The sequence below is a fragment of the Phoenix dactylifera genome, chromosome 3 (assembly GCF_009389715.1).
Source record: "Phoenix dactylifera cultivar Barhee BC4 chromosome 3, palm_55x_up_171113_PBpolish2nd_filt_p, whole genome shotgun sequence".
NCBI classification, from domain to species: domain Eukaryota; kingdom Viridiplantae; phylum Streptophyta; class Magnoliopsida; order Arecales; family Arecaceae; genus Phoenix; species Phoenix dactylifera.
In genome coordinates, this window is record NC_052394.1 from 14,793,893 (window position 1) to 14,815,324 (window position 21,432).

Consider the following 21,432-nt stretch of genomic DNA (forward strand, 5'->3'; position numbering starts at 1 on the left):
ATGACAATTCATATAACTCTAACGTGAGTATATCCTGCCAAATCAAAAAAAAGTAAGGAGTACAAAGGAGTGGGTATGCCGACTGCGGATTTCCAGAAAAACTTTCTGAAGTGCCGAGCAACGAAGGAGGCGATCCAATCTGCTGTCCTGTTTACCTTCCGGAACACATGTACTACGTAAAATGCACCCAACTCCTGCACTAGTCTACGGGTCTCACGAATAAGGGGATGCCATCACCATACCGGTCTGCTCCCCGTATTCAGTCAATCACGATGGATAAATCTTCCTCGAGGTACACCTGCTGGGCACCAAGCATCTGCCTCGCGTAAGATATACCCTCCCAAGCAGCCTGTAGCTCCGCCTCGACTACCGTGAGTCATGGCGTGCGACGCCCACCAGCTGCCACTAGCCTACCAGAATGGTCTCTGACCAGAAAACCAACACCTCCCGATGCTCCATCCACCGACATGCTACCGTCAAAGTTCACTTTGAGATGACCAAGATATGGGGGTACCCAAAAAACAAGGGCAAACTTGAGTGCTGTGACAACAGAAAGAGTACCTCAGATATCCCTAGCCATTCCAGAAGAGAACAAAACGGCAACTGAGGTGACCTCCCCCGCATGAAGCATAGCTATATCCACCACCAGCCATGGAGGCGACCTTCTACGCTCGAACAGACCGGCATTCCGGTCTAACCATATATAATAAGCCAAGTATGCCCTCTCGATCCCTGCCTCAATAGAACTGGGCTCTGCATAAAGGCCCTCAGAAGGTGGACCAGATCTTGAGCTGATACCACTGAAGGGGGAAGAGGGACTGGTGACCTACTCCACATCTTCCTGGCCCTAGAGCACTGGAGAAGAACATGCCCAATGGTCTCCTCGAAATCCCTACACTCCACACAGCTCTGAGGAATTCTCATCCCTCGTCGGACTAGCAAGCTTCTGGTCGGTAAGCAACCCTAAGCCATCTTCCAAACGAAGAGCGGCACATGCAGGTGAATCTGCATCCTCCAAATCCAACCTCCCTCAATCTACCGAGCTGGCTTCCTCCGGATGAGATCAAGTAGGTCCCTGGCTTGCACCCGCGACCGACCAGTCAGCACCCATACCAGCTTGTCAGGCCCCTCCTTGAAAGGAACCGGTAGAGCCAGGACCATCTCTGCTAGTTGCTCCCTAAAAGCCTCCCGAATCAACCCCTCCCTCCACTGGCCCCCAACTGGATCCAGCAAATTGCTATAACCCTTTATCCGGCCAGCCTCGCCAAGTCCACCAAGGTCGGCATACGACCGATCGGTTGCGGGGTCACCCAACTATCCTCCAGAACATTGATGGATCAACCGTCCTTAATAGCCTATATGATCTTCGGAAGCACCAGCGTGGCTCTAGCACACATGTCCTTCCAAACTGGTGAATGGTGTCGACCAGCTCGCACACCAAGCATCAAAGCACCATATTTGACCCTCATCAGTGAAGACCACATACTGTCGGGCTCGAGCACAAATCTAGCTGCGTGTCGTGCCACCAAAGCCTCCCGTCTCGCCACCAAAGACTGCACCCCCAAGCCACCAAACTTGGTTGGCTGGCACACCATCTCCCATGCCATCAGGTGGATACCGCCTTTTCCACGACACCTCCCCCAAATAAAGTTCTAAAAGAGCTGCTCGAGAGTCCTCAATGGAGCCACTGGAATGAAGAAATTGGGCAGTAAATAGGTGGGGAGCAAAGTAAGAACTGACCGAACCAGAGTGATCCTACCCATCATCGATGGTGTATGCATCTGTCATCCCTCTAACCTGTGTCTGATGCTAAGCTCAAGGGACGAGCAATCCCTGCTACGCAACCGCCGCGCCCGGAGAGCGGGATCCCCAGGTACTAAGAAGTCAAATATCTCTTACTAAATCAACTAAAAAAATGAGCAACTAAGTATCATGGCATGTAGACTTTCACATGTTCAATCTTTCTCACGAGTGAAACGATTAGGGCAAAAGATAGAGAGAAAATTTGTGAATAGTTATATATATCCGATTCGAGTTCATAGCGAATTTTTACCATTACCATCGGGTAAAATATGTCCCATTAAAATCAGGTCAGGTCGGGTACCTATTGGGCCAGAGTACATTGCAACGCCCATACGAGCGAACACTCATTCAGGTTGTGCTACAGTAGCACGGACAAGGAGAAGTGTCAACCTACACATATATACATACTAAATGTATGTGCTCATGGTACAATTCATATTTTCTCTTAACAATCCAACTTAAAAAGTTTATCATATGGGTGGATTGAAAGGGTGGACGTTGCACTCATGCCATGTGTAGGTGGCACATGTTTCACTAGTGCCATGTTACACCATCAGAAACTGTAAATGAGCAAAAGATGTTTATGCAGCGCATATGAAAAAACTTATGCAGACCTCAAAAAACAGGATGATCCTAAGCAAACTCACTGCATATAGCGGCTTTTCGCTACACTCAGCATGCATGTAAAGCAAACATCAAACAATAAGACAAAGTAATCTTTTCCTAAGAGATAGAAAGGTGATTCACGTTAAACATCATTTTTATTGGCACTCAACAGCAAGTATAATTTTTCTAGAACACTACTCATAGAAAATTCCTGCAGTGGAAATATTCAACAGAGTTTTATTGAATTTGCAGCTCTGCCCACATACAAATTACTGAAGTAGTCAGCTTTAAGTGGAAAAAGAATCTTTTGTAAATTTGTTTTTGACTATCAAAATCTGTCATGCACCCCAGTTGCAGACTAGAATTACCAAAGGAGGGCACAAAGCATGTTAGATAGGCTGTTTTGTCAGAAGATGTACAGTCTGCTCTTTCTAATGCAATTAGGTTCTATACAAATCATCAACCAACTATTCCATTTGGAAAAGCAAACCACGGCATGGCCTGTATTGGACAAAAATCAGATAGAATGCTCATCATAGAAAAAGTTACATTAAGGCATTGCCGTGTATATATATATATATATATATATATATATATATATATATATATAAGAATTAGAAATTGCAACATTTCCTTTTGAAATGATACCAGCAATATCGAAGTCTTTGATGTCCAAGCAAAGAATGTACATCAATCACCAACTTTCTTTTCATCCTGTGGTGTCAGAGACAAAGAATAAATTGTAGAATAGAAAACCTTGGAACAAAAACATGGAAAAAAAACCCAATTCACTTCAAGAATGACATTGCAAGATAATACATGACTGGCAAGTATGCGAGAGATTGAGAATAGAACAGTCAGCAACGATTAGTTATGGTAGTTCTGTGTACCAAATCTATAGCTTATGCCATAGAGTCCAAAAGTATAGTTCAAATACCAATCTGAATTATTCCATGAGAGATTTTCTGAAAAATCAATGAAAAAGTACAAGAGACAACTTACAAACATGTAATGATAGTTTCCTCAATGACATTTATTTAACTAAGATGATGCTAACAGTAAGCACAAAAAAAAAGCCCACATAAAATATAACAGAGAAGACTAATTTAGAATATTGTGGTGTCCAACAAAGTTCCAACTTAGGAACTGCGACTGAGCCTGTGTGTAAAAGCCTGTAATGACAAGAGGACACGTTTTAGCCGTTCCTTTGTTTCAGGATCTATCAAATTCCCATCACCGTCGAACTTCACTGGAGGCCGATAACCTTGAATGAATAATTCAGGCTTGTTGATGAAATGAAGATCAATAAAGACTCCAACTTGACGCAGATGGTACTGTGAGTGTATTCCTCCAGAGCCTCCTGCAGCGCTTACTATAGCGGCAGTCTTGTCCCCCCAAACATTTGGAGGTCTAGATCCCCAGTCAATAGCATTCTTCAGAGGAGCTGCAAATTAACAAGAATGGAATTACTTTAACAGCATTCCCATGCTTATAGGGATGGATTACAGTAAAGTTCTGTATTTGCTTATTGTCCAGGTCCACAAATGTTAACATACCTGCTACTTTGTAGAAGGAAAAACATGAATATTAGGAGTTCTATGTAAAAGCATGATCTATATTTGATATTATTCTTAGACATTTCAAAAAAGATTGATTAAATAAGATTTATAACTAGAAATAGCTAGCCGTAATGGCTCTGTTCACAAAATATTAAAGATACACCAGAAAATTGAGCAGAACTGAGTTGTCCTTTTATCTAGTAAATGTTCTGAGCTCTTTTGGAATAGGAGAGGCATCAATTGGAAAGGTTTGAATGTTTATCTAATACTTAAAAAATTGTTCTTCATAGATTGTACGGTTAACAGATCATGCCATGTTTACTTCCAGTTCTGATATCTCCATGCTAGGTTTCATTGACAATGCTCTCAAATACAATTTCTCCCAAGAGAAGTGAATATCAAGAATATATTGTTCTCTGTAAATTTTACCATTGAAAGTTTTTCAGAATTAGATGTTGAATTTTAAATGTTTAAAGCTTAAACATGCTTAATAACTGTGCCCCTGCAAACTTGATGGATCATCAAGGTGACAAGCAAAGCCTGTGATAGCCTTGTGTGAGGTTAAAAGACAAACATTAATGGGAGTCAATCCAAATTCCTGAGTGTCTAGCTAGATGTGATCAAATATGAGTAGTTAGAGTTACTAAACTTGGATTAATTATAAATATTTGGCTGACAATTGGAACGACAGTTGATCATGTTCTATTATCTAGAGTTTCCATGCGATCCCCATGCAATCCCAATCCTGGTTTTCTTGTCACCTCTCTCTTCTCCATTGTCATCTCTTGTAAAACTCTACCACTTTCTCACCAAAACCTTGCTGTCTTTTCGGATCTCAAGGCCAATGCTGTTTTGCTGGCTGACTCGAGCAGCCCTACTGGGTATAGATGTCTGGAATACCTTCACCAAAACATTACATTTTGCATGCTACTTGTTTCAAGCTCAAATCCAGTATTTCTGCTTGTGCAGTCAGAAATTTTGATTAGTTAAAAAGTCAAAAATCACCTATAGTTGCTCCAACTGGTGTGCCACAACAAATTAGGGAAGCTTCTTCACAACTGATGACTTGCACCTTAATTGTTAGTTTTATATAGAATCAATTTCACATGTCGGACTTCCTCTGGTTCCACAAACCAATACATTTTTGGCTTCGAGTTTTGGTCTTATTTTCTGAATTTCAACAAGGAGAATTCATGAAAATATACTAGAAGGTTTAGTAGGTCAACCAAGATTCGCAATCTCAGTACCGATTACCATACCAGTACCTTATCAATTCAATACGGTACATCGGTATGGTATGGTATGTACCTCATACCAAAACAGCCATCAAATCATTTTTCTCACTTTGTATCTCGATATATCTCGATACAGATCAATATGCCTCAGTACAGAGCGATACGGGGAATGTACCAACCCAAACATGAGTTTCATACTGGTTCCGATCCGGTATAGTATGGTAGGCCCCATAATTGGCAGTTCGAGATAGTACAACAATCCATGGTCAACCACTGTATTTCATAACCACAATGCTTTTTTCCTGACTTATTTCTAGATATAACTTGATAAATCAGCTTCCTTGAAGAGGAACTTGGAGAAATTTTTGATAAAACTGTAATTCTAGCCAAATCAGACAATCACATTAAATGTGTAAGGTTGAGGATTTAGTTGGCACTTCAGGAATTCATTATCTGGTACATCATCCACTTGCACATTTAGTCCTATTGCTTATATCCTGCTTGGAATGTAATCTTGCACCAAATGGAGGTGATAATGGACATTGTAGAATGTAGAGTCAGATCTTATACTTGTCGATTGGCTTGAGTTGAAGGGTACCTAAACATTTCATTAGGTGGGTGTGCAGGGATTGATTGCTGTAATTTATGTTTTTTTCAGGAGGCTATATGCTAAGCATCTTTGCTGTTTCATATGATTATTTTCCTCAATCATTGCTAGTCAACAATCAATTATTCAAGTTTGCATGCTAGTGGCAAGTGAAGTATATGGTCCCCATGGAGAAGGGCGCCCAACTTCCTTTCAGTTCTCATATCCTATTTCACTTGGGCAGTAAAAAAAAAAAAGGAAAGAAGAGAGAGTAATAAACATAATGAATTTCTTGTTTTGTTCTCCCTTCTCCTCTAATCCCTTTTCTTTGGTCTTAGGAAGATTACTTGTCAGCTCAGGGCTCGACCTTCGCCTCTGGAACATTATGATATCCTCCCTTTGCTGATTATCATTAAGAAAGGTATGGAAAGAAGTTCAAATCCAAAACCAAATTCGAATCTTGTTTCCAAGTTGGATGTAAACCTTTTTGCAAATTCATCTTTTTGATTGGATCTATATTAGAATCGAAACATGAATGAAAGTTTTCAGATTACTTGAGCTTCTATCTAATGTAAGAAATAACTTAGGAGCACCTATCATCTGAAGTGATTAATTCTGGAGATGATGTCAAGATTCACATTTCTTTTTTCATTATGACAATTGGTGATGAATACCATTGCACATTTGATGCATTCTTCGATTACTCGTCGCTTATTAACATTTCAAGAACTGGTTGCAGTATGTTACCCCATCATTAAATTGTCATTAAATTGTCATGCACATCAAGATAGTATAGTTCTTCCCTACCATTTGTCTAGTAGAACCCGCTTCGAAACCTTTTCTGAAGCAAAACAACTCAATCATTCATAAAGATGAGAAGAATGGAACATAACATCGAAACTAGCACTCGACTCAATAACTAATTGAACAAAACCAGAGCAGGAACCATTACCTGAGAGGGAGTAGTTGTACTCTGGGGAAGCAAAGAGGATGCTGTCAGCTTCAAGGATCTTGCGTCGGAAGGCCTCCACAGGTGGCGGAAACTTGCCATCGATCTCGAGGTCGGGGTTGCAGAAGGGAAGGGGCTCGATGTCCACATGCTCTATCCGCATCCCAGGAATAGACTCACTGCAGAGCTCAATGGCTTCATTCCAGAATAAAAAGTTAGAAAGCATGAGAGAGACAAAACGAAGAAGAAGAATAATAAGAAATAGATGAGAGAGAAGCAGCGACTACTGACCACAGCGAATGAGGCCGCGGTTGAAGGAAGCTTTGCGGAGGGAGCCGCAGATGGCTGCAACCCTGATGGCTGGTTTCGCCGCCGCCGCCGCCGCCGCCGCTTCCATCTCTTCCTAATTCTCTATATATCTTGCGCTCCACCAAGCTTGCATACGCGGTATATATAAAGATCTCATGTTACGTGATGCGTTTTTGTTTCCGTGGTTGCCAAAGAATCGTTTGAGAAGCTGACATGGTCCGTGACATATGCCCTGGTTTTTTTTATTTTTTTTCCTTTGCTGCCATGGATGACCAGAAAGTTAGAAGTCTCGATTATTCTACCTTGGACGGCTCCTTTGTTCAAAAGCAAAGACCGCACACCGAGGAGGCTGGTGGAGCCCCCATGAGCATGGCCACCTCAACTTGTCTGCTGCTGGATTTTTTATTTTTTTTTTTTGAATATGCGAATCTCTTATTCCCATGCCTATTTCAGAGATGTTTGAAAGTGGATTTTGCATAATTTATGTGAATCTCTTCATTTATATGTAATTTCTTTAAGAGTTGTAACTGAAGATGAGAGTTAGAATATTAGAACAAGTTTTAGATTCAAATGGTGCACAAGGTCAAATTGGTTTCGAACATGTGAATCTGCACCATCACGTATTGCCATTTGATCGGTCAAATTGAGATCTCAGGTTCAAAAATTGTAGTCAGAATATACCATTTGGAAGAGTTGCCATTGACGACCAGCCAAGTTCAAGTCCTCTTTCAATGATATTCAACCAGCTGATTACCTATTTGCCCCCCTACCCCACCCAAATTCCTAGATCTGCCATTGCTACAAATTGGGGGTTTCTCAATGATTTTATCTTAGATACAAGTATACCACAATCAGTATTCTAGACACTTGTACATTGGATATTCAAAATTTGTCTAAACGTCTGTGAAATACTTTAAATTTAAAGGTACGGCTCTTTTTGTACTTAGACTTTGGGGCGAAGTTGTCCGAGGATCCATAAAGTATAGCATACTACAAGAAAACAAATACGAATCTTCTCTTGCAAAATCAATAATTAAGTAGATTCCTATGCAAAGTCCACAAATTGAAAATACATATACGGCCTCGAAAGGTCTTACTGACAATCTAATGTTGCAGTACAGTCCTCCCAAGGTCTCCACTTTAGGCTGCCCACATCTGCAATGAACAATGCTATAAATCTTCCACTAAAGCTTTCAAAAGCCTCTTTAAATGTCTGTCTATCCTATGTACATAATTTCTGCATCTTGAGTAAATCTAAATCACAGGGAGAGAGAGGTAAGGGAATGGCAAGTGGCTGTTATTCCCCATATCCCTATATTTTTGAGATGTTGCAGACCCTCTAAAATTTTAAGGATACTGAAATCTGTCTAAAAAGCAACTTCTGGTATTCCAAAAATATGGGGATTGTGAGCTTAGTGGCTTCCACCATCCACTTTTCCCTGCTTTTCCTGCTCTTCTCCCTCAACCCCTACTACCATGAGACAGATATCACATAGGCATGGGAGCCAGTTAAACCGAACAACTTTTACAATATACACAGCACCACAATTTAGCTTTGAATGCCGGTAGCTAAGTTGATAAAAATTTAAGAGTGAAAAAATTACAGCATACGACCCACTTGTAGTATTCTCAAAAAAGACCAGCTTGTTGCCAATGTTCCAATAATAACATTATTTACTATACAAAACCAATCCCGAAACAAGAACAAAAAATCACTGAAGAAGCTCAGACTGCTGTAGAGTTCTGTTAAAAGCTATGTTAACAGAAGAGTATTGTTTAGAGATATCAATCATCAAAACTTCCTACTCTCCTGCTTTCATCTCTATATCAAACTGTTACCCTGGAATTCCTGTGTGATTTCTTCGGGCATTTGATATCTAATGGAGAATAAATGTTTCAAATTCCTTACTAGCACTTATATACTGTGATTAGCTACCATCTTCCCATCCGGGAATGTTAGCAGTAGCATCATTAACCATCTTAACCAGAGTGACCTGCGAAAAAGGCACATAAATGAATAAAAATCACAAGCAACTTGATGGAACAATGATTTAAGAAAAAAAATCTCATAAAGAAACAAATGCCAAGTTTAATTTCCTCGTTGCACATGCACTGCTACAAGCTTCAACTCCACAGTCATAGAAAGCTAGTCATAAAAGCTGGAAACTGACCATCCTATAAAAGCATGAATATATAACCAAGACCTCATAATGATTACTGCAGACAACTACAACAATATTCATCTCGACTGCAGGTAGTTTCGTGGGAATAATCCTATGTGATACTTAACTTAAGGCCATTACTGAGAGGTGAAATTATTAAATAATTATTTTTCAGCAGTTCATAATTATACCATCAAATACACTTGTGAAAATCTATAAATTAGTCCTGAAAATTACAGAGCAATGCAGTCAAACAGAAAGTTCTCCACCATCTCATCATTGAAATATGTCAAAAAAAAAATTGGAGCAAAAGAGGTTCGTATCTCAAAGTTAGGAAAGAGCAACAAGCTTTGCTTGTCCTCATGCCACTCTTTGTTGCACACGAGAGATCTTGGACAAGCTTCCCAGAAGACATCAACACCAATGTCCCTACACACCAAGATCACTTTACCTAATAGAGAACCACATCAGGTCCTCATAAGTAGAGTCGACAGCATGCCACAACAAGCATCAAGAGGTAGCGAAGTATCATATTCACTGAACTATTGGGAGACTTATAGTCTCCAAGGTAACATCAGCAATAACAATGAGAAATATGAATAGGGTATTCCAACCACCTGCTGTCCATAAGCTCAGCAGCAGTAATTATAATAAATACAGTCTGTAATAAATAGATGGCTACATGATATATATAACTTCAAGGATTCAAAGAGATGGCAAGATGCACCAGAAGAAGCTAAGAAGCCCCAGACCAACCGCCTGGCATGCTTTCAAGTCTATTGCGCCCTCTTGAGCAATGAATCACAACTCACAAGGCTGGAGTTCTTCTAAGGTATGGTCACAAACAATGCTAAGACAGGCATTTGTTATACTTTTTTTCTTAATAAGGATATGTTGTATCCTTTTTTATCACATTGTGATATCTGCGGCACTTCATATTTTAAGGATGCATTGATATAAAGTGCAAAACAATAGAGCTTATTAAAGCAGTTACAATGTAATCTTTAACAGTATGCCTTGAAAAGTACCCTATTCTTGCCCAGGTCAATGATTTACATGATAACAGATTTCTTTTACTTTGTAATGATTGCAAAGCACCAAGATGAGATCAGGAGTCTTCAGATAACAGGAGTTTAATAAAGATTTCCAGAAACCAAATTAGTGACAAGCAAAACTGCTCTAGAAGATGACGTTGATTTTTCTGGGTTCAGAATTGGCCCATCACCGGACACAACTACCTTAAGAGTTGCTCCAAGTTAAGGCATTTTTCAATGGAAGCCTCTATGGCTAATAGAATTATTGATATAAAGGTCATGAAAAAGAGGACAAATTTAGCAGTCTCTGCTCTCTGAGATTAATAAAATTTACCTGAAAAATAATCCACAAAAGGCATAATAATATACAAGTTCATCGGATACCCCTACGTCAGTCTTTACTGTGAATTCTTTAGGGCAAATTATGTTTAGCATGAGAAAGTGGTTGGCAGTAACGGGTCATCCTTGTAAATATATTAAAAGAAAGTGTATCAAAATTCCGTATCCCAGTAGACGGAGGACCAGCCATATAATACTCATACAAACTCTGGTCATCAAAAGAACAATTTAAACCTCTTGGATTTCTGAGCTTTCCTAAATCATGAACTAAACAGCAAGTTGTCTGTGTCAAGGTTGGATAACATGGTAAGTTGACTTGTGATTTTACCAAGTAATCCAGCAAGTCAAAATTCAATGTCCTGGTTGATTTAATAAGAAAAAGAGCAGAAACTGGACATATTTAACCAAGTAAATCAAGACTCAAATAACTCGATGAGCCCAAGAACCCCTGTCAGAGTAATGTTCCTCTTTTATAGAGTACTTTTTAGTTTTTTAGGACTTTAGTTTTAGTTAATTTCTTGTTACTTAAGTTTAAGATTTAGGTAGTTGTATGAGTTGATAAATGACTATCTTCTATATCTGATAAGTACTTCTGGGTGTTCTGGGAATCAAAACTGAAATTAGATCTTGTGGTAGTCTTTTTCGTTGTGTTCTAGTCCCTAGTTGTCCACTTAACCCATGGGATACCACATGTTTCATAAAGAAGACCTAAGAGGGTCTTTTGCATCTATCATCTTCTCATAATAGAGAAAGATGCACAGATGAGTTTAGGCGCCACAAAACTAGAAGAAGGGGAGAGTAAATCAGGCAGAATAATAGAAAGATAGAAAAGGGAACAAGTGTGAGAGGATACAAGGGAATAAGACGAAGATAGAAAGGGGATAAAAGTGAGGGAATAAAAGAGGATAAAACCATAAAATAGAAAGATATAAAAGGGATAAAGTCAAGGATTTTTGTGCTGGATTTTACCTGTCATTGGACAATACCCAAATCTGCATTGGTGAGACCAGGACTATGTCTAGCAACCAGACAAAATCCCTCGACCCAAGCCCAACCCAAGCTTGGCTTTGGACATGAAAATCCTGGCCCACTCATGGCCTATGGGAACAAGGGCGGCTCAAACTCAAGCCAATCTACTAGGATAAATCGAGGGCATCAAACCTGGCCCAGCCTAACCCAAACTAGACCTACTCGAGCTGAGCTAGAAATGGGGGAGGGAGAGAGAGGGGGAAGCTCCATAGATTCAAGAGAGAGAACGAGGGATGAGGGGACTAGAGAGATCAGCATGGTCCCAATGTAGAGAGATAGGCAAGATCTAAGTGGGGATTGGGGAAACAAAGAGAGAGAAAGAGAGGTAAAACTAAAGGTGAGGTTAGGGAGGTGAAAGAGATGGGGAGTTACTATGATTTGTCAAATGGTAACAGAGCTAGCGAAGGAAGGGAGGGAGAAGGAAGAAGCGAAGGAAGGGAAAGCCCTTCTTGGAAGGGGGTTGTGGTTGTCAGCATTTCCAAATAGTCGAGTGACAAGTTAGGGGGTCAGCTTGGAGACAAGGGGAGAATGAAGAAAAGGGGATTCTAGATTTGGGTTTTCCTATCATTTTCTATATCAATGTCTCAAATATATGTCATATATAAAACATCATATATCGTATAACATAAATAAAGCAGGTATATAGTAAAAAAATCATCCTTGTAAGTTGCTGGCTTTAGGTGTCACTACTAAGTTAGAAGGTCCCTGACTGGAGCTAGAGAAGGACCTCCTCAAGCAAAGCTTGGGAGGTTGAGGGATTTTCTTGCCCCTTCTTGGTCACCTTGATGTGAAGAGTCTTGGATCCAGAACTTGCAGGATAGAGAAGAAGAAAGGGAGTAGATGTCAAGAATCTAAAATGTTAGAAGGATGAATTGACAGCTACCATAGGCTCTTGGAAAACTTTAATTGTTGCTGGAAGGAGTTAGAGAAATGCTAGGTAGGGGCCATTTTGTGGCAGTCTCTCTCGTTCTCCTTTTTTTTCCTCTTTTTTTAGCTACTACTCTTTTTATTTTTTTTTATTTTTTTTTGTTGGGGGAGGCGCGGTTGTGGAGTATTTATAGATATCAAAGGGGTGATTGAAAGGCTAAGCTTAGCTCCTTTCGATGATTCTAAGATGGAGAGCTTCGACAGATTGTATAGTAGTTTCATGTGACTAGTAAAAAGACTGTGCCATGGATTGGAGAGCATTATTGGTGGAGTTGCCTTCTAGAAGCCCCTCCAAATTCCAATCCAATTGCTATAGTGATAAGTTATAAGAAAAATCTAATTGATTAGAAGGGCAGCATTAGGAGAAAAAAAATTGGCATTTTGGACTATTTAGAGGACGGTGAGGGGTTGGTATACAAGGCAAAAGATAAGTCACCACTCTTAGATGACACATGTAGGAAATAGCTTCTTTCTCTTGAAGAAAGAACAAGGTTGTTAGGAGAGAATATTTTGCCCGTCTTGTGGAGAAGGTGGATAAGGTGTAGAGAGGCTAAACATAAACGATGGGAAATAGATCAGCTACATGGCACAATGCAAAAGCAAGGAATTATTCCAAGTGGTCTTCCCTAACTACACCTCAACATAGTATGAAATATGGGTGTACCAGTCTATATATTAAAACCTAGATACTTGAGTTGAGATAAAGAGCATGGGGATGATTTTTGATGAAAATGTGGGTGTACGTGGGCAGATAGGGTTCAATGTGTAAAGCCCCTATAAGGTATAAATAGCTTAGCAATTTGCTACCTAGTTTCCTAATAACATGTTAACTAGTGAGCACGGAAAGATAATATTAAGAAAAATGGAAATATTTCACAGTATAAGGGGAGTATTTGGGATAAACTTGGAGCCATTTTGATTAGGATCAAAATATAGTCAATGCAGGCTCAAATTAAACCAAATTGATTCAGTTGAGTTCCACAAGAATCTTAGGACGTTATTTGTGGATAAGGAATAAGATCTAGTCAAAGGGCTAAATTAAGCATTCGACCGAGGGTTGACTAAATTGCTGAGGTTTGCACATGAAAAAATAAAAAAAAAACTAATGGATGGATCCTAAATTTGGGGGTATCAAGCCTAAACATTGCTTTTACAATGAGTCAATTATGTGCAGAAAAGCAAAAGGGGCATTTGGGGGTGTCCACAGTGCCTATGGACAAGTATGTGCCTACAGTGCCTATGGACAAGTATAGCACCTTCTACTTGCAGAATCATATAACTGCTTTATGTTAATCCTTACTGCATGTCGACTATGCTAGCCCTTGCCTTGCTATTAATGGAATTTGTCAACCAGTGCATCTTTTGCCCATTTTGTCATGTCTTCAACATTGCAATCACAAGTTTAGCAAATTTCATCTTGGTCTCAACGTTATACTGCAAGGTTTCATACCCTTTGCAAATCCTCCACATGGCACTTTAGTTCCTGCACACTTCAAGCTATGCCATCTTAATTTACCTTCAAAATTATCTAGTCACTTAAAGCTCCATTGCTTGTTACAAGAATGAATCTTTTTGTTTGTGACACTTTCATCAAGACAATGTATCTTTCTTCTTAGCTGTCCTTGAAACTGTGTCTGGCTCCCCCTCTAGATTACATCTTTTAGTAACTTATTTGTCATATAGTTGATTCTACATGAGCATGGAAAACCTTATTTTGGAGATCCTCCATGAGTTGAGGGAGGTGTTACAGAGGTACAGTAGTGTGCATCAAAAAATATACTATCTTCTATACACATTACTAATCTACTATATGGGGCTGCACATCTCCATAAATATGAGTCGATATCTATATGTAAGCACCCCTCTATGCAGCATATTCTTTGTCTAGATGTGTTATTATAACTTATTTATCTGAGTACGGCTTGATGCCCGATCAGTGGATTGATTCCCTACTTGATCCTCAAGTATCATCCATGATGAAGTCTTCCTTCATACTACACTTGGGTTTCCATACTAACATTGAAATTCTATTTCAAATATTACAATCAAGCACTCTTAATAGCTAAATGACACTCCACCACCCAGCTTTCTCTTTTCATTTCCTATCTAACAGAACTTGAATGATATCCTGTAATTAAATTTACAAAACGATCCATAAATGGTTTCCACAAAGCTCCTCCACAAAGTCAAACAGGAATCCATGAGCAGAATTTCTACCTATTTTTCCTCTTTTACAAAACAAACTTCACAAAGTAGATGATCATTTCACAGCACACCAAGTGATGTAAACATGTCATACCAATATCCACGTATTAACCTTGTTTATTTATGAAGGTGAAGGCACATTTGAACAAATTTAACCAATGAAATTATTTCAAGTCCTTTCTCATAAACATGTTGATGCGTGAAATAATTTACAAAAGTATATCATAACAGAAGAAATGAAGATCTCTCAAGCCATCAGTTGTGTTGGTCTATAGGTAGCTATATCGTAGAAACAGCACAGAAACAATTTAAACAACAAAGCAATTATTAGCAAAGTGTGATTTAAAGGATAGTTAGTCTAAAAGAAAAGTTCATAGGTTAGCAATAAATATAGAGAGACAATGTGGGAAACATGTGCATAAGAGGCAAATTCAAAAGCAAAAGTAATATAATTTCTACATATGTCATGTCAACTATTCCAGATGTTTACCAAAATTCATAAAACCAACTTGAAATTAAGTCATTCTACAATTGTGAGTCAAGTCAAAAGAAAAAAATTGCAGTAGTTAAAAAAGTTTTCTACTTCAAGGAGCCATGCAACTATGGACATACCACACTTTCAGGAACTCCTGGAGGAGGTAAGGAAAGGTTTCTTGGTGGTGCATTGAGAATGTATGTTCTTTTGTCAAATCGCCATTCCCCAATTTTTCCATAAGTTAGTTTACCCTGAATTTGCACCAAAAGCATGTTTAGAAGTTATAATCATCCACTAATATCAAAACAGTATCTTAAAAGCATGTATTAATACCAGAAAAGACGCCGGTACACCAAAAAAAAAAAAAAGAGTAGCATCACCATAAAAGATGAAGAAGTTAGATAGAGTTTGGTTACCTCTAAGGAATAGTCACATCCATAAGTATAATGAATAATAAATGTTTTCCCAACCTTTAAGTCCCAAGGGGGCTGAAAATTAATTATTTCAATGTTAGTCATGCACAACTTTAGAGATGTCACTAGAATATCTTTATTCAATGAAGAATGACTGAGCAAATCAGGATAAGCACTAACGTAAATTACCTGTATCATAAAATCTTTGCGAAGAATATGCCGCACACCATGCAATGCAGATGCAATGGCATATGCATACCTTTGGTCAACAGTGAACAGATAAATAAATGCCAGAGAAAAATCAGTATTATTCATAGCTAATACAACACATAGAAAAAAGATAAAAGCTTATATGAAGTTCTAGTTGTTCTCACATTTCCAATACCCATCCAAAGGCTTTGTCAGTCTCTGAATCATCTTTCATTTGCAATGAAACATTCATCCATGTAGGAGCAAGCTTCTGTAGCTGGGACTGACACAAGTAAATAATCTATCAACATGCATCATATATTACGACAAAGTAGAATAATAAATAAAAAATATATCGATAGTCACATGAAAAATGGGGAAGATAAAAATAAAAGCCTAGAGAAAAGCATAGACAATCTCTAATTATTTTATGGGTTTTAGGACTCCAAAAAGAACATCTATTTTGCATTCCTATTTAAAAGCAACCACTATGTGGGGGCAAAAATTATTTAATCTCAACTTGCATTAGAGATTATACCAGCAATAAGAAATTTACCTTCTGAATAATTACAGGAGAATTGCCAATAGGGTCAATAGATGTTAGAGGGCCTTTCTCTTCTGGAAAGAACTTCCTAACTATCTTTTCATTTTCAGATGGTTTAATATAGAAGAATGGGAAACCTGCTGGGTCACTTCCACGAGCCAAGTTTGGTAAAGGGTTTACAAAGATGTGATCTGGTTCCGCCATCAGAATATAGCTGCATCCATTATTAACCGATCAAGCCTTTCAGACTAATCGCACCAAAAAGAAAGAATAACATTTTGTGAATATAGACAAACTTACTCCTCCTCAATTGTTGCTCTTTGTAGCCATTGCACAAAAGCCCATGGTCGATTCAAAACAATATAACCCTGAATCCAGAGTTTCAACAAAGTTAACATGCTGTTTGAAAAATGGTGCTTCGATTTATGAAACACTTTCTTTCCTAAAAAAATTTGCTTCTTTATATCTACCAATGCCAGAGAAGCAAATAAATTACACTGCAAGCAGATAATAGTTCATAAAACTAGTGATAGGAAAAGAATTACCAAGCCATCGTGAGCTTTTCTTTTGTTTTTCATAATGAAAAATGATGAAACTGTGCTCAAATACAAGGAAAAGAACAAGATAAATAAAAGCCTATCCAGTGGCCGGTGATGGAGCAGCATTCCAGTGGCATGTTATAGAGGGATATCTAGTGAGAAAAAAAAAAAGGACTTGACTCTTAGTATTCCTGGTAAATGCTTAACCATTTAATCAAAATAGATAGATCAATAAATTATGTACTCAAAGAAGATTGTGCAAAGAATCTATAACATACATCTGAATAATCATGTAATTTGATATTTGTATCAATCAAACATTCTTGAAATGGTGCAGCCTAATGCATGTCTCCATGAACTTGGATCCAGGTAGATGTTCATTTGATGCAAACAAACAGAAAGGTTAAAAAATTATCATACTTGGGCCCCATTTGGGGAAGCTTTTAGAGAGCCAAAAAGTAATTTCTGATCCTCTAAAAGCATTTTTAGATGAAAAAGGATGTTTGATAAAAATTTCGAAAAGTTGTTTTAGCTTTTCCAGAAAGCTGAAAACAGCTTTTTGAGAGAAGCTTCATTTTGGAGCTTTCCGAAAAAGCTGTTTTGAGCTTTGTCGGGAAGCTGTTTTTTTGACCAAAATAACCTCATTTAAAAGTCACTTTTTTCTCCCAAAACCTTCCATCCCGCCGCCTCTTCCACTCTCAACCATCCCCCTCCCTCTCCCTCTCTATCTTCTTTTTCCTCTCAATGCCACCACCCATGTTTCTTTTTTCTTTTTTTGGGAGGCAGCCACAGGCTGCCTACGGTGGCAGCCACCATGCCGGCCACCACCCGTGGCCGGCAACCCCTCTGCAAGTCGTCACGACGCCACCCGTGGCGCACGGCCATGCGGTGGAATGGCCGGGCTCGGCCATGGGGCGCGGGACCGCGGCATCCCAGCCGCGGGATCGAGGAAGCAAGCCGCAGCGAAGCCCCCATGGCAGCGATGTCCGCTCGCAGTGATGGCGGGCGAGCCGCCTCGGCTCCCTTCCGCCGAGACTGCCGTGGGCCAACTGCCGCCGGCCACGGCCCCCTCCAGGGCCCCCTCCCACAGCCGCCGCGACCCGACCCCCTTGGGCGCTGCCAGCCTCGCGGGAGGAGAAGAAAGGAAAAGAAGGGAAAAGAGGAAGGAAGGAGAAGAAGAGAAAAAAAAAGAAAAGAAAAAAAAACAAAAAAAAGGAAAGAAAAAAAAGAGAAAAAAAAAAGGAAAGGAAAGAAAAAAAGAAAAGAAAAAAATAAATGCATAAATCAATGTATATACGAATGAACGAATAAATAAATAAATAAGATAATAAATAAATATATTTTAATTAAATAAAATAATAAATGAATAACTAAATAAAATAAAAAAAATAATAAGTGAGTGGCAAATAATCTGATCTAAATACATAAATAAATAAAAATATTAGTAATTATTTAACTAATTTTACCACCTAGCTAGAAAATTTATTAGAAAGATAAATGATCATCAGAAGGATGAAAAATTAATTTACACTAATAATTATAATATTTTAAAGTATCACAGCGCTTAGAAATGTAGTTACCAAATAGCAAATAGTGTTTTATAAAAGCTCTACTTCAGATAGCTCTACTTCCAAAAGCTTTACTGCCAAAAGCCCCCCAAACAGGGCCTTAGTGCTTTTAGTTAATATGAAGTTGTAATGCAAGACTACAATTTAATATGCATATTAACAATCAGTAACCAAGCAAAGATAGGAAAAAAGATATAAAGAAAGATGAATATTGCAATAACTAATTTGCAATTGATATCCAAATCCTAGTTCATGTTTCCATAAACCTGCATGCCTTTTTGTTTCATTTGATTCACACACAAGAAGTTGACATGCAAGATTAGATTTTGATATGCCAACCAATATTCAGAAATCAAGCATGAACTGAAAAATTATAAAGAATTACGAAAGGAGTGTTTCTTTACCCGATCACGGCCTTCCGGGAGCGGGTCCACGACGAAGGTCGGGATCTCCTCCATCAAATTATCAGGACTCCCGGAATGCAGCACCCTGGTGAACCCTCCCATCTCCGACCCTTCCCTGTCCTTCATCTTCTTGTACCAATAGTACATCACCCGGCACTGCCACTTGCTATACGCCGCATCCGTCGCCGTGAGCGCCACATGGAAGAGCCTCTTGTGCTCGTTCAATCTCTTCAAATCATACGACTGGGTCGAAGACCCCCCATCGATCAACTCTTGGTCCCCTTCTGCACTCTGATAGTGGATCACCATGGTCACAAGATTGTAGGTGACGAAGAAGAAGCCTAGAGATATAAGGACCAAGAAGAAAGGGGAAGCCCGAGCCATGACCTCCCGCAGGTAACCAATCCTTCCTCCTCCTCGCGATCGGGTGTCAAAAAGGCGACAATTTTTCCCTCAATTCCAGCATCATTGTGTGAATAGAAGGTTTTCTCCAAGAAAAAGCTCCAAAAATCGAAACTTTAGGCCTTCTGACGCTTGAAACAGGGGTTTGAAAGAAGGCCCCCGGATCAGATCCGAGACAAGCGATCCAAGGAAAGAATTTCCCAGCACAAAACGTTGCTTAGAAGGTGAGAAAAGAAGAGGGAATTATGAGGTTTAGGTTTGGAAAGGGAGGGGGAGCGGGGGATTTCCTAGGGTGGAGAGAGCGTTGAAGAAAGCGAATAGACAAGTTGAGGGTTTAGGGATTTAATAAAGGTTTAGTTATTAGTAAATAAAATCTCACTTCGGAGTAATTTCTCCAATTTGGGGTCGCACGTTTCCGAGTCTGAAGTTCAGACTCGGAAACGTGGGACCCAAAATTGGAGAAATTACTCCTTACTCTACGTGCACCGCATTGCCGTGCACACAGCGAATCACAACCCTTCCTTCCTGCAGGCTCCATCCATCAAGCACCATCTTGGCGCATTTTACAATAACGTGCGGCTAAGATTGGCTGAATGCACAGCTATATGGTGCATGCAGTGTTGCATATGATTTCTCCCCAAAATTGGGTGCTTACACTGAACTATCTCCCGGATTAAAAGGAACCATTCTGATTGGTACTCTTCTCTTTAAAATTACCAAAAGAAAAGAAAAGATTTTGACAATTTTAAATATATATATATATATATCAAATCTAATATATATACACACTAAAATGAAACTTCTGTTTGCGCAAAGCTATTCAATTGCCGGATACTAATGTTAAGAATATTATTGATAGAGCTTTTTATTTTAAATAATAAATATGACCCTTATTTATATATATTTATTTAATATATATATATATATTAATATTAATAAAAAATTGTTTTTTATTAGAACTTAATTCTGCCTCTATCTCGTATGGGTCATTAGATTACATTAATATTTTTATGATCAAGATCATATGTAAAAGTACAACCACTAATGACTTTAGTAACGGCGATTAATCCCTGCCAACCTTAAGTTCCAAATGATGTCCATCCCAAAAATCTTCTGAACCAAAGGTAAGTTCCATTGGTTCTTCTACACAATAGTAGAAAAAACATTATCCACAGATCAAAAACAGTACAAACTATTAATATAAATAGGTTCATATTGAATCACAAATTTCAGACCATCATGCATAGCTTCACAAGTTGCTACAACAACTCGCCATGCCCAAGATGTAATTTGTGTAGCCAAGTTTCTTCAGGGATCAAGAGTGCCATACTTGCGTTGCACCAGCTTGACCCAAAGGGCATCATTGCATGTTTAACTCGCCATGCCCAAGATTTCTAAGACCCCAACCTCCTCCTTTCTTGGGCAAAAGAGCATTCTGCTAAGCCACCCAATGACCTCTTTCCTTCTCTCCTTTTAGACCAAATAAAATTTTTGATTACCTTAGATACTTCACCAATTGTACCATCATGAACCTAGTGGCAACTAACCGAAAATTAGGTATGGAGCTGAGAACTAACTGCACCAAGGTGATACTACCAGCTTAGGGGAGGGGGTTTTTTCTCCGATCAGAAAGCTTCCTATGCATTTTGTGAATATTATCATTTGCATCTTTCTAAGAAATATGATTAGTAGAGATGGTCGCTCCAACATAAGTAAAAGATTGATCAAAATTATTTAGTTTGGATTTTTTATAAGATTAGACTGAAAATCCTACAGAATTCGTAGATTGAGCCGCCCATTTAAGCATGGTTCGATTAATCAAAAATCTTCCAACCCAAATTCTATAAGAAAAAAAAAAGCCTAAAGGCTGGGATTTGGGCAGGCCCTTAGAAGATATGAGCTGGATAGACAAATAAGCCTAATTCTTATAGAATTTTCAACCAAAATCTGCATGAATATTCAAATAGAACCTTAAATTGAGATTTCTACAGACATATTAATCTTATTGCCATCTTCCTACGGAGTCCTGGAACAGAAAACTACATCAGCATAGAAAATGTGGCAAAACCTACTGATTAATTAACTAACTCAATCTCTTGAATTCTTCCATCCTCGGTCTTATGTTTAATAAGTGAGCACTTGACGGCAGAAAATA

The 21,432-nt window shown here is 38.9% G+C and overlaps 2 protein-coding genes across 2 annotated transcripts; both read right to left on the minus strand.

The window, feature by feature from the left end:
* Positions 1 to 3,332: 3,332 nt before the first annotated feature.
* On the minus strand, positions 3,333 to 7,281 carry LOC103719211 (NADPH:quinone oxidoreductase-like). Its single transcript, XM_008808336.3, has 3 exons — positions 7,030 to 7,281; positions 6,742 to 6,933; positions 3,333 to 3,853 (listed from the first exon to the last, which is right to left on the minus strand). The coding sequence occupies exons 1-3, from the start codon at positions 7,133 to 7,135 to the stop codon at positions 3,549 to 3,551; spliced, it is 603 nt and encodes a 200-aa protein (XP_008806558.1). The 5' UTR covers positions 7,136 to 7,281; the 3' UTR covers positions 3,333 to 3,548.
* A 1,314-nt stretch (positions 7,282 to 8,595) lies between these two features.
* LOC103719210 (hydroxyproline O-arabinosyltransferase PLENTY-like) lies at positions 8,596 to 19,597 on the minus strand. Its single transcript, XM_008808335.2, has 8 exons — positions 18,876 to 19,597; positions 16,665 to 16,732; positions 16,377 to 16,578; positions 16,006 to 16,103; positions 15,821 to 15,890; positions 15,635 to 15,706; positions 15,356 to 15,469; positions 8,596 to 9,041 (listed from the first exon to the last, which is right to left on the minus strand). The coding sequence occupies exons 1-8, from the start codon at positions 19,257 to 19,259 to the stop codon at positions 8,976 to 8,978; spliced, it is 1,074 nt and encodes a 357-aa protein (XP_008806557.1). The 5' UTR covers positions 19,260 to 19,597; the 3' UTR covers positions 8,596 to 8,975.
* Positions 19,598 to 21,432: the final 1,835 nt, after the last annotated feature.

What these genes read in the sequence shown, in the direction of transcription:
- LOC103719211 (XM_008808336.3), bottom strand. Translation starts at nt 7,135, where the DNA reads ATGGAAGCGGCGGCGGCGGCGGCGGCGGCGAAACCAGCCATCAGGGTT. An exon ending in CCGCGGCCTCATTCGCTGTG is followed by an intron (nt 6,934 to 7,029) that starts GTCAGTAGTCGC and finishes TCTGGAATGAAG; the next exon opens with CCATTGAGCTCTGCAGTGAG. An exon ending in GTACAACTACTCCCTCTCAG is followed by an intron (nt 3,854 to 6,741) that starts GTAATGGTTCCT and finishes GTTAATTTGCAG; the next exon opens with CTCCTCTGAAGAATGCTATT.
- LOC103719210 (XM_008808335.2), bottom strand. Translation starts at nt 19,259, where the DNA reads ATGGCTCGGGCTTCCCCTTTCTTCTTGGTCCTTATATCTCTAGGCTTC. An exon ending in GCAAAGATTTTATGATACAG is followed by an intron (nt 15,707 to 15,820) that starts GTAATTTACGTT and finishes ATTAATTTTCAG; the next exon opens with CCCCCTTGGGACTTAAAGGT. An exon ending in CAGGAGTTCCTGAAAGTGTG is followed by an intron (nt 9,042 to 15,355) that starts GTATGTCCATAG and finishes CCTTTTTCGCAG; the next exon opens with GTCACTCTGGTTAAGATGGT.